At 40.9% G+C, this 12,374-nt stretch overlaps 1 protein-coding gene across 1 annotated transcript in view; it reads right to left on the bottom strand.

Moving 5' to 3' along the window:
- The window catches only part of TTN (titin), a 269,090-nt gene that overhangs the window by 222,745 nt on the left and 33,971 nt on the right, over window positions 1–12,374 (bottom strand). The window contains 10 exon segments of the mRNA XM_044913684.1: window positions 4,893–5,018; window positions 5,230–5,514; window positions 7,007–7,238; window positions 8,365–8,530; window positions 8,620–8,761; window positions 8,896–9,156; window positions 9,578–9,838; window positions 9,973–10,233; window positions 10,326–10,589; window positions 10,963–11,223. Of these exon segments, the coding sequence (XP_044769619.1) occupies window positions 4,893–5,018; window positions 5,230–5,514; window positions 7,007–7,238; window positions 8,365–8,530; window positions 8,620–8,761; window positions 8,896–9,156; window positions 9,578–9,838; window positions 9,973–10,233; window positions 10,326–10,589; window positions 10,963–11,223 (2,259 nt within the window).

Raw genomic sequence — 12,374 nt, forward strand, 5'->3', positions numbered from 1 at the left:
AACATTATATTTCTCTTTTTGGGCATGCCACATCTGCTCTTACAAGATTTCTTTTCATCTTTAAAAAGAAACATGATTCTAGAAAAATCCAGCTTATAGGCTGGTTGTAATGTTTGAAATTTTACAATTTTAGTTATATTCTTTTTAACCACTTGCAGGTCATGTTGTGGAAACAGGGCACGGTTTTGATATAGTCAGTGACCTTGAGAAAAAGATCATCCTAACGAACAGTCATCGTGATGGGTTTGATCTAGGATTGTGGTCGCCTACTGGGACAGGAAGTAAGGGAAATCTGTGCTTCTGGGGGGCAGAAAAATCAATCAGAAAGACAGCTGAGAAGATCAACATTCCTAGAAGTCTAAAACAGACACCCCATAGGCCAAAGAAAAAATTTCTATAGTTTTGTTACCAATGAACAAGCATTGAAAGGTCTTAGCATAGCAAAAAATAATGTTTAAAACTGAAAGAGTCATGGAATTTGGGCATCTTAGATATATTTGGCTTTTATCAAAGTGGCAGTAATAATAAATAATAATAAAACTAGTTCTTTTCACATAAAGAGTTGAATCATCTTATAATGGTAAAAAATAACCCCAAAAGCAAAGATAAAATAATATTATGTTGTTACAGTTTAGGGTGGAGTGAACTTGAAAAAAAAATATTATACCTCCATTGAAACAATCACCCTATAAGTCAAGAGTGGATTTAAATTTAGTCACAAGTTTTAAAAGACTTCTTGTTTTCGGAGTGTGATCACTATACCACTTCCTTATCTCAATACCATCCATAAGGGGATTCTCTAGTAGCCCATTCTGCTAGCATTTGTTTGCATTTTAGCACAAATATTGGTTTGGGAAGGTTCCCCTCCTGCCCATGATGGTAGTTGCTTATTAACTACAGGTTCTCCTTTTAAAGACACAAATCACTTCCTTAGGCAGCAAGGTAAAATAGAAAATGGAACCCTGATATCACAATTTCCCAGCTGTGTGACCTTAGACCCATCATTTAATCTCTCTGATCCAGTCTTCTCATTTGTAAAATGAGATGCATAATAATTCATGAGCTCTTCATTGCAAAAAAAAAAAAAAAGAATTGTGTTGGGGCACCGGGGTGGCTCAGTCGTTAAGCGTCTGCCTTCGGCTCAGGTCATGATCCCGGGGTCCTGGGATCGAGCCCCGCGTCAGGCTCCCTGCTTGGCCGGAAGCCTGCTTCTCCCTCTCCCACTCCCCTTGCTTGTGTTCCCTCTCTCGCTGTGTCTCTCTGTCAAATAAATAAAATCTTTAAAAAAAAAAATTGTGTGAATTAAATGACTTACACATGGGAAGGGCTTTGTAAACCACTGGCACAAGTCAGTCATTAAAGCAAGACTGTTTAACTGCCACCCCCACCCCCACCCCCCCACCAGGGATCAGCAGTGCCTTTAATAATTTGCCCCAAGACAGGGCCGTGTAATATAATAGATAACACCATCACATGGAATTTAACAATCATTCTACAACCATTTAGTTTGTCTGTTATACCTCAATGGAAATGGAACGATGAAGAGTTTGTCCACCCCTTTATGGGGTTCTCAGCATAGTCTTTCTTCCTTTGGTGAATGGAATGAAGCCCTAGGACAGGCATGCACTGCCAACAATAAATGAGCTAAAAGGTGAGACCTCTCTCAGTAATGGACTTGGTGCTTCTGACGCTGCTACCACTATCTGTGTTGGTCACTGACCTCTTTTGGCTTCTGTGAGGCCACCCCACTCTCCTTGCTCCCCATTCCACCACTCCATTGTATTTGGTCCCTCGGTTCCTTTCATTCCACCATCTTGAATTCTCCCACAATCTACACCCTTCTTCCTCCTGACTTCCCCAGCTGAGGGCCTTGTCAGCACTTTCCAAGCCTATCAGGATGGCCTCTCCCTTGATCCTTACCGGGTTTCACCTCCTACATCTGTCCATTCCTCTTTTCACTATCACAGTATTGTTTCTGAAAAGCAAACCTGATTATGTTACCCATAGGCTTAAAAATCCTTCAGTGGCTCCTCAGTGCAAACGAGATAAAATCTAAAATCCTAAGCATAGAATACCAAACCCTTTAGGATCTGGCCCTTGCCTTCTTTTCTGGTCTTCTCCTCGACTTATTACATCACTTTCCAACCACACTCAAGCCACTTCTCATTTCCAGCACATGAAGTACTCTTGCAGGCTTTTATGACTTGTAAATGTCATTCTCTGCCTAGAATGCCGTTGTGTTCAATGATTCTGTTGATTCTTCGATGCCCAGTCCATGCCTCTCTCTCTGTCTTGCAAACAAACAGCACTGAGTACATGGGCTGTTACAGCACTTACAACCTTGCGATCTAGTTGTACACGTGCGGTCATGCAGTCGTCTCCTTGCCCACACCCTGAGCTCCACCAAGGTCCTCCCAGCTCTAGCAGCTAATGTAATAATGTTTCAATAGCAGGCACACTGACATTGGTAGAATACAACTGAAGAGATACTTAAAAGAGCAATGGGCATCCATCATTGCTAGACTAATTATTTATCATTTTATGTAGCTAGCTGTTGCTCAGTAAGCCTCCAAACAACACTGATTATCTGTAGAATAAACATTAGCAAAATCTAGTTTTAGTACAAGTTTTAAAATTCTACTTTTCCAAATTGCTTTTCCACCAGTAGGTGGCACCAGAGACCTTCCACAGGCAACACTTTCTCATAAAAGCCCCACCACATTGCTCAAGGCCAACCAAGTTTCACACTTAAGTGAATGTTGAGTTCCAAAAACATGTGACTGGGGTTTCTGAAGACTCATAATTTTTTTCCAGTTTGTAGATGGCAGGGCTGAATTTAGTCTGCTAGGGTAGTACCTGGTCAGAGGAAGTTGTATAAATACTTTCAGTTGCAGGGGCATGAAAGTTTTGGTAAACTTTGGTAAGCTTTTAAAAAGGCATTTTACTATATTTATAAACTAAAAAGCACTATATAAAGACTACTGTTTTAAGACAATCATTTATATGTATATTGATTTGAAAAATTTCCTCCAAAAATTCAATGAAAAGATAAATTATTTAGTGTGACTTCAGTGAATTTGATATTAAAATGCATTTTTCTTTACTGTGTTAGCAGAATATTATCAAATCAGTCCCTATTTCTTGATATTTAGCATTTCTCCAACTCTGTGCCTTTTTTTTTTTTTTAAAGATTTTATTTATTTATTTGACAGAGAGACACACAGAGAGAGGGAACACAAGCAGGGGGAGCGGGAGAGGGAGAAACAGGCTTCTGGCCGAGCAGGGAGCCCGATGCGGGGCTCAATCCCAGGACCCTGGGACCATGACCTGAGCCAAAGGCAGATGCCTAATGGCTGAGCCACCCAGGTGCCCCAAACAAACTCTGTGCTTTGAAGTCACAAAGTCTATGGTGTTTGTCTATGTTGGTCACCCAATACCAGACTTTTATGTTTATATAATTCTCCTCTATGGCTATACTAAAATTAGTATACTGAGCACTAGTCACTTGCCACCCATGCCTATAGGTACTTTACACACATAATATCTTTTAATTATGCTCATAAAAATCAAATAGGTTCATTTGGTTTCTAGATCAACATCTCTATCTCAGAGGAGGAAATCATCAAGTCATAGAAAGCCAATTGAAATACTAACTTGTTTAGGAAAATGGCTCATGGCAATGCAGAGACTAAGTCATAAACTAATGGAAGAAGCATAATAACAATTTAAAAAAAAAAACCCACACTTACTAGGAATGCTGTGAGAAGCCCAAGCTCTAAGAATTTCCCTTTGGTGGTCGTACAAAAAGGCCATGCAAATGAGAGAGTGACTTTCATTTGGGATAAAGTTGATTTACCCTATCTGAGGTAAATTTACAATCATAATTGGCTTGAAATGGCTGCAAACATTTTGTCTCATTCTACTAAGACTGGACTCCTGATGTTGGTGGGGGAGAGAATATCTGGGAAGCGTGCCCTTATTAAAGAGTATAAGAGCTGACTGACTGGGGCTTACTGCATGATGAACACTGTGCTAGGCGCTGGTGTGTGTGATCTGACAAGATCCTGACTCATATTAGTCATTTGACAATCATTCTTCTGTCCAATTAGCAATTACTTATTGAGTATATACTATCTACGAAGCTATTCTAGGACAAGGATACACCCTTGCTGCCAAGGATGGTACTTTCCAGTAGCTACTGCCTTTTTAGGCATGAGGTTCTAGGTACTAAGACAGAGTCCCCGCCCTCATGAAACATACATTCTAAGATTAAACGCAATACTATCCTTAACTTTACTCATGAAGCACAGAGAACCAGAGAAATCTCTTACTTGCCTAAGGTCACGCAGTGAAGCCAAGATTCAAATCCAACCTCTGATTATAATGACCCTACTTTTGATGTTACAGGCTACTGCCTTCCAAAGGAATATACCTTTCCACACAAGCACTGTCTATAGACTGAATAATGTCTTACATATAAACAGACTCTTCTTTTGAAATATATGTAGATACTATTATAATTAATATAATAATAATTGTAGTTTTTGTTGTATTTTTTTTTCAAGAGATAACAAAAGTTATCTAAGGGAACATGACATCTTCTGAACGTCGGAAAACACCGATCAAGTTTTTTTTTTTTATTGTGGTTAAAAAAAAAAAAACAACCCACATAATATGAAATTTACCACCTTAACCATCTTTAGGTGTACCCTCCAGTAGTGGAAAACATGGTCTATTCCTTTATTCAGTAATTCAAGTAAGTCTTCTGCAAGATTCCCATTAAAAGTCAAATTATGCACAAGAGATATTTGTGATGGAGGAAAAGGTGAGAAACCTTGCCTCAGATCATTCTTTGTAAATATTAACAATGATACCTTTGCTCACAAACCTACCTGTTCCAGACACTCTGCACTGAAAACGGGCTGGCTGTCCCTCAGAAGTGACAGTGTCCTGAAGTGGGGTGATGACGGCAGGAGGATAAATGGGCATCTCCTGATCTGGAGACACAACTTCTGGAACTAAAGGAAGGGACCACAAGATCGGTCATGATTAAATCACTTACAGACTGCACAGAATGGAATGTGCTGATTTATCTTAATTATCTTTCTAAAAGCTGGGTAGCAATCTACTTTTATGAGCTCCACATTATATTTATCAGTGCAGTCGGAGAACGCAAAAGCAGGTTTCTTAGGTTTTGTTTTAAGCTGAGAAGTAACAAGGCATTTCTACCTTCCACTGAGAGCGAAGCCGAGGTTGTGGCAACTCCATAGTCGTTCCTGGCTTCACAGGTGTAAACAGCTGCGTCCTCTGGGAAGGCTTCGATGAGCAGAAGCGTGTACTCTTGCCCATCGTGAAGAAATTTGCACTTGAAGCCAGTGGAGAGCAGCTGCTCCTCCTTGTACCAGGCAATTTTGGGCTGCGGTCTGCCGGATATCACAGCGCAGAAGCGAGCAGGCTTGCCAGACTGCACAGTAACAGGCTGCAACTCCTGCAGGATCTGCGGCGGTTCTGGGGCTGGGAGTGAATGAGAACCAAGAGCTTGTGAAAAAGTGTGAAAACACCGGAGAACACGTGGAAGCCTACGTTAATTTGTAGCCAGTGGTAACACATCCAGAAGCCAGACTTCGGAACTGTGATAGCTGAACTTGCCTCAGAATAGGAGAACATCTGGAATTTCGTCCTCAGATAGAGAGAATAACTTTAGAAAGATACTTCTGATATTTGAGGCTCGGTCGGGGGTTGTTGCTGAGAGTGTTGAGCTTATCAACATGATGTGATCACCCCTTTCCTTGTTGGGGTCTTGCGGGCGTGTAGCAATGGCCGGTACCCTAAAGAATGCCAGAATAGCTGCCACACACTGCCTGTTTTGTATCACTTGGGCAAACCCTGTGGCCAGGTGGTTCATCACCTTTAGGTTTGTTTTGAAAGTATTTGTGTATATGTCATAGTCATTTCTTTATATATAAGTGCCAATGAAATACAATCACTAAGTATGAAAAAAAGGAATAAATGTTATTCCAGATCTACTTAAAGGCAATTAGGTAGACTTATGAAAAACCTCACTTTCCTGCTGTGCTAATTAAAGCATCTTCTCAGTGTTGTGATGACTGAGGGGAACTGGGTAGTTCGGGGAACACAGAAATAGGGGGAAAGGACTTCTGTGAGGCTGGTTTTCTGACCTTTGCTTGTCTGTGCCTCAGTCTCTCCAACACTAATCTAGAAATAATAAGAACTGGATACCATGATGCTTTGGTCTTCTAGGGACTAAGGGAATGTTGCCAAAATGGCTCATTTTTATTAACCAAGGTTATTCCTAGTGTTCTTTCATCTGCTTCTGGGGTATTTGTTCAGAGGAGGCTCAAGATTAAAATAGGGAGGGACAGTCCTTCTTCTCTGGGTATTTAGGTTAGTCTCATTTCTAGGGCAGCCTCAAATTCAGCTCTAAGCTTTCTAATGAGGAAAGTGGGCGGTTTCATGGCACTCCTCTGAGGACTCCGTAGCATGTGGAATAAGAGCATCTGGTCCCAGGGTTTGGGCCAAGAAAACTCCACATCGCCTGTGGCTCTCTAGGCCCTCTGGGGTCTCAAAGAGGACTTCTGGATTTTCCCAGGCACTCCACACTAGAGGCTGGAAGTGCCCCTGGGGCTTGGTAGCACGACTAGCTCTTAAGCAGTTGATGCCAAGTGCAGAAAACTCGACCAGCTGAATGCTGTATCTAGAAATCCACTGAGGGTCTATTATTATTGACATACAGTGGATATTCAATAGTGTTGACCAACTAAATGAGGATCTAGCCATTAGGCACCTTCTGGAAATGACATCTTTACAGTCTTTTTAATAGCTGCTGTCCCTTTACCACAGGTATAATTGGAAAATAAACGTAGCTGCAAACATACAAGTAGCGTGGCTTCTTTAGAAATTGCCCAGGAACTATCAGCACTTTAGGAACTTAAAGGGGAGGATTATTCCAGATGGGTCCACAAAATATGTTGATATCTCTACCTACCATTGACATAGAGAGTAACAGAACTCCTGTTCCTTCCTGCCACAAAGGTGTATTCACCAGCATCGCTATGCCTGGTCTCAGAGATAAACATCCGGTGGATTCTTCTCTCCACCACATACTGGTGTCGTTCTTGAATTTGGAAGTTGATTTCAATGCCATCTTTATACCAGTGGGCATCAACATCGTCCTCGTTGACCTCAAACTCAACGACAGCACGTTGTTTCTCAATAACCTTTTGATGGAGCAACATAAGAAGAGAACTGAAATCCTGCTTTCCTTTCGGTTTTAACCTGTTTCTAAAACTGCGCATTTCAAGAGCATGCCAAACCTATACATTCTGACATAAAAAGTTGACTGGGTGAAGCGCATTCTAATTTGTCCTGCATATCCTTAGACAAATGGTGCCCTAACTTCTGTAGAGAATCCTGCTTACACCTGTACTGAGGAGAAACGCCGCCCCAAAGAGACCATGACTTGAATCCTTAAATGTTTGCTTTTCAACTAATCACAACAGAAATAAAAAACACCTTATATCTGTGAGCTTTTCATTTGACAAAGCTCTTCTACTATTTCATTTGATTTCACATGGTATGAACAAGAACCTCCTGGGGGTAGGTAGAAAGTATTAGCCTCATTTTTAAAAGTGAGGAAATCAAGGTTCAGAATTGGACAGTGAAGGACAGAAGACATATTCAGGTCATCTGTGTCCTCCCTGAAGGCTTTTTCACTATGGCCTAAGGCCTGTCATGCCTGGTTCTCCTCAGATGAGCAATATGATAAATCTGAATTCAAATGATATTTCTCCTAACACATTCTCTCCACTCTGCCATTTGGGAAGACAGGCACTCGTGAGAACAAGCTCTGCACATGTGGTAGAGAGCAAAGGCATCTGGCTTAGTGCCCTTGCTAGGAATCCAGCTTTGCTCAAACTGGTCTACCTCCTGGACCTCAGAAGAAGTGTTCCCTGCCAAGTCCCTACATCCCTGCCTCTCCGTAATAGAAGCCATCTGACAAAATGCCACCTTGTTCTACCTTCCCCGAGTTCTAGTTGCTGTGTAAGCACCACCACGTAAATTTTAGCTCTTTCCTGGTTTGTGCTGCTTGGCAGGTGGCCATTTATGAGACAACGAAGTTTCTACAGCTGCTTTAATTAAAGTATCTAGACAGCCGCTAAGGATACTCTATTTCCCTAAGTGAGGGAAAACTGTGACTAAACTGATGTCAGATTAAGAGTCTAAGCCAGCGGGGATCAGCTGTTTTCATTCTTTAGAAGACTGTGGTTAGAAGATGTTAAGGTTAAAAAACTATGGATTATGAGCTCTTATGATGTCTCCCCCAGTTCAGCACGGAGACAATACCTGAACCTCCCTTTTGAGACTTCGGATGCGGACATCTCTGCCCTCTACGTAGAGGTTAGCGGTGGATATGTTGCCACCTGCCACCACTGCATATTGCCCTGCATCAGACATCCGGGTGGAGGGGATCAGGAGGCGGTGGATGTATTTCTCTTTCTGTATCTTTATTCTATGGATGACATGGAAATTGAAGTTTAATGAATGGTGACTCAAAACAAACTGGGAATTACTGGAATGTGGCCAAGCAACACAACTGACCTATCCACAGTCGGCAGCTCTTGGCCATCTTTCATCCACTGAACGGTGATGTCAGGTTCAGAAACTTCACATTCAAACATGGCTCGCTTCTTCTCAAGAACCTTAATGTCCTTAATGTGTTTCCGAAATTCTATATGGCGAGCTGGAAAATAGTATGTACAAAAATGAACCTTTCTAACAGCTTTAAGACATAACTCACATGGCACGCTTCATTAATTAATGCACTGATTAATATTTTATATGGTATGTTTGACATTTAGTTTTATGACACCATACCTTCCACATAAAGGGTGGCTGTTGATGTAGCTTTTCCAGCCACAAAGGTGTACTCAGCTGCATCCCCGAAGTGAACGTTCCTGATGTTCAGTGAGTGCGTGAGCTTTTTGGTTCTCATCTGGCACCTGTCAGTTGACTTGATTTCCACACCATTCTTTAACCATTTGTAAGAGATGCCTTCATAGTTCACCGTTACCTCAAAGGTAATGGTGTCTTTTTCTTCAGCATTGATGTCCTTCAGCATGGATGTAATCATGATTGCTGCAAAGGAGGGGAGGAAACACACCCAAGGAGACTTTGTGTCAGTATGATGTGAGTCATAACAAGCAGAGTGAAAACTAGGAATGTGTTTGGTATGTCTGTTAAGATGATTATAGTTCAGGGATATGAGCTACGATATCTTCCAGGTACCCCTCTACAGGACAATACCAAGAGCCCGAGGAACAGAAAGAGCTAGCGACAGATACCAGAGCATCTTTATAGGCAACCTTTCAAGGCTACTCTAATCAGAACATTTTGTCCTGGTGGAGATGCTAGGGCCTATCTCAGGGTGAACACACAGTAGATGTTTCAATCAAGGATTTTTGGACTGGATTAACTGGCCAGGAAGGAAAAGTGTAGGATATGGAATAACAATGAGTTTACCAAGTATTTTATATAATTTGTTTGTTTGTTTACTTACGGGTCACTTTCAGGGTGGCACTGACTTGGTCATTGCCACAGACAAATGTGTATTCTGCTGAGTCCTCTGTGCTGGTGTTCATGATGATCAGCTGGTGGAGTTTCCCCTGCATGACTATCTTGAACTTTTCACTCATCTCAATCTCCACGCCATTCTTCAGCCACATGGAAGGGACATTGAAGTGGGACACCTCACACTCAAAGGAGGCAGTTTTGGTCTCAGGTACCTCAATATTTTTCATAGTTTTTGTAATATGTAATGCTTGGGAAAATCAAAAAAGCACTTCAGTTAATATATATATAAAAAAAAAAATGGATGAAACCAACCAACCAACCAACCAATGAGCACATAGGGATCATCTAGGGAAATGCCATAGGGGGCTGTCTAATACTTACTCTCCACGAAAAGTTTCGCTTTGCATTCCAGTTGCCCCACCACAGCTGTATATTCCCCAGCATCCGAGGGGGAAATATGCTGCAGCATCAGTTTGTGGACCTTTCTTTCTGAGACCAGTCTGTGCTTGTCACTTGGCTTAATCTCCACATTCTTGTGGAACCATTTTACTGGAACGGTGTCATGGGAAACACTAACTTCAAAGGCAACGGTGGCGTTTTCCAAGGCGGTCACATCTTTTGGCTTTTTAATGATCTTGACAGCTAACAAGGAAAGTTGAAGCAATTCAATGATATGGTTAACTTAGTGGTAACCATACATTGGCTACTTGTAAAATGTTTCTAAATCAACTTACTCTCTACATGCAGTCTGGCACTGGCTCCTAGCTTTCCAAGCTTGAAGCCATATACAGATTCATCCACAACAGCACAGTTTTTAATCCTCAGAGTGTAAACTGTTCCTTTGACTGAGATGTCGTACTTGTCACTGGAGCGCAGCACAACCCCATTTTTGATCCACTGGACGCCTTTTACATTAGGGTGAGTAAGCTCAACAGTGAAAACAGCATCCTGCGTCTCTGTGACTGTGAGGTTCTTCAGAGTCTTCTTAATTTTGACAGCTGAAGACAGATTTATGATTGGTTTAGGAAATAAAAATGGTATCATTAAGTAAAAGAAGTCCTGAAATAAGATCATTACCTGGTCATCTTGCAAAAGAATGGTTATCAAAAATGTTGCAGTTATGCAGCACCTCTATTTTAAAAGACACCTTGAGATTATTTAGGAAAACCTGGGATCCAGTTTGAAATGTACACTGCACCATGACTTTTTTGCCTTTGTGGTATGTGGCTCAGAAAGTTTAGAGAGTATATAATGATTTTGTGAAATCAAGATTTATGGATTCAGAATGGTTATACCATTGACTTTTAAACTGATAACTATCAAGAATGTAATATGATGTGAAAAGGATAAACGTGTTATTATATCACTAACCTTCAACTTTGAGTTTGGCAGATGTTTTAGAGGTGGCCACCTTGTATGTGTATTCTCCAATGTCATCTAACTTGGTGGCAGTGATGATAAGTCTCCTTTTGTGGCCATCAGATTCACTCCTGATGTTGTTACTCAGTGGTAGGTGTTTGCCATCCTTCAGCCATTTGCCTTCGGAATCTGGGTTGGCAACTTCACATTCAAACACAGCTTCCTGCGATTCAGCCACAGTCTGATCGGTGAGTGGCTTGGAGATGGCCCCCCCTTTGGAACAAGAGAAGTATAAGTGTGAGTCCTTTAAAAAATAATTATACAAAAAAGAATTCTTAGAACAATTAAATACAAAATACTAAGTTTTAAAATATGATTTTGAATATCACGAAATGTCTAATACAATTATCTTTACCCATATTGAGAATATATTGCAGAAATCCCTATTCTAGTATGAATGACTGATAACCAGGAAAAATACTGGAACCAGGAAGGCTTTGCAAAGGGAAAGCAACTGTTAATATAGAATTTTGAGAACAATACCACCTGGATGGCCTCTAACTCAATTTCTCCTTCAAAAGTATTCTACTTAAATTTTCTAAGGATTGTTTGCTGCAAATATGTTTAATATTTGATTGGGAAAAGATGTGCTAAGCAAAATGTTCAGCCATCAATATTTCTATAAGATTAGAGATTCTTATATACTAAAAATCACTATTTTTCTTAAAAAATATTTATTTATTTATTTATTTGAGAGAGACGAGAGAGAGAGAGAGCGTGCGTGCACATGAGCCAGGGTAGAGGCAGAGGGAGAGGGAAAGAAATCCTTAAGCAGACTCCTCCCTTAGCCCGGGGCCTGATACAGGGCTTGATCCCAAGACCCTGAGATCATGACCTGAGCTAAAATCAAGAGTCGGCTGCTCGACTGAGCCACCCAGGCACCCCAAAAATCACTGTTTTGACATATGTCATCTCTTTTATGAAGCTTCCCCCTATTGCTTCCATGGCCCTTATCCACTGGCAGAAAAAATTACTCCTTCAGCAAGTTAGTTGCTAATGTATCTGTCCCTCTCTAAATGGTGAATTCTTCAAGAAAAAAATATTATGCCTTATTCCTTTTTGTGTCCTGTGTTTCTAGCAGTGTCTTGCCTATGGTAGGTCCTTAAAAAATGCTGAGTGGAATCACATAATGGCTCATAGCTTTTCCTTGTTTGCACACATTGAAAAACATGCAATTTATATTAGACATGTCAAAGTGCAGGGTCTAAAATTTTGTTTCAGAAGTTTTTTCCATGGTCGAATATCTGAGGAAATATTATAATGTAATAAAGTATAAGCCTTGAAACTTTCACATAAAGTGGTGGGACACACAATACCCACATGGACTTTACAATTTAATCCCAATGTCATATCTCAACTCCTCA

The sequence above is a fragment of the Neomonachus schauinslandi genome, chromosome 3 (assembly GCF_002201575.2).
Source record: "Neomonachus schauinslandi chromosome 3, ASM220157v2, whole genome shotgun sequence".
Lineage (NCBI taxonomy): Eukaryota > Metazoa > Chordata > Mammalia > Carnivora > Phocidae > Neomonachus > Neomonachus schauinslandi.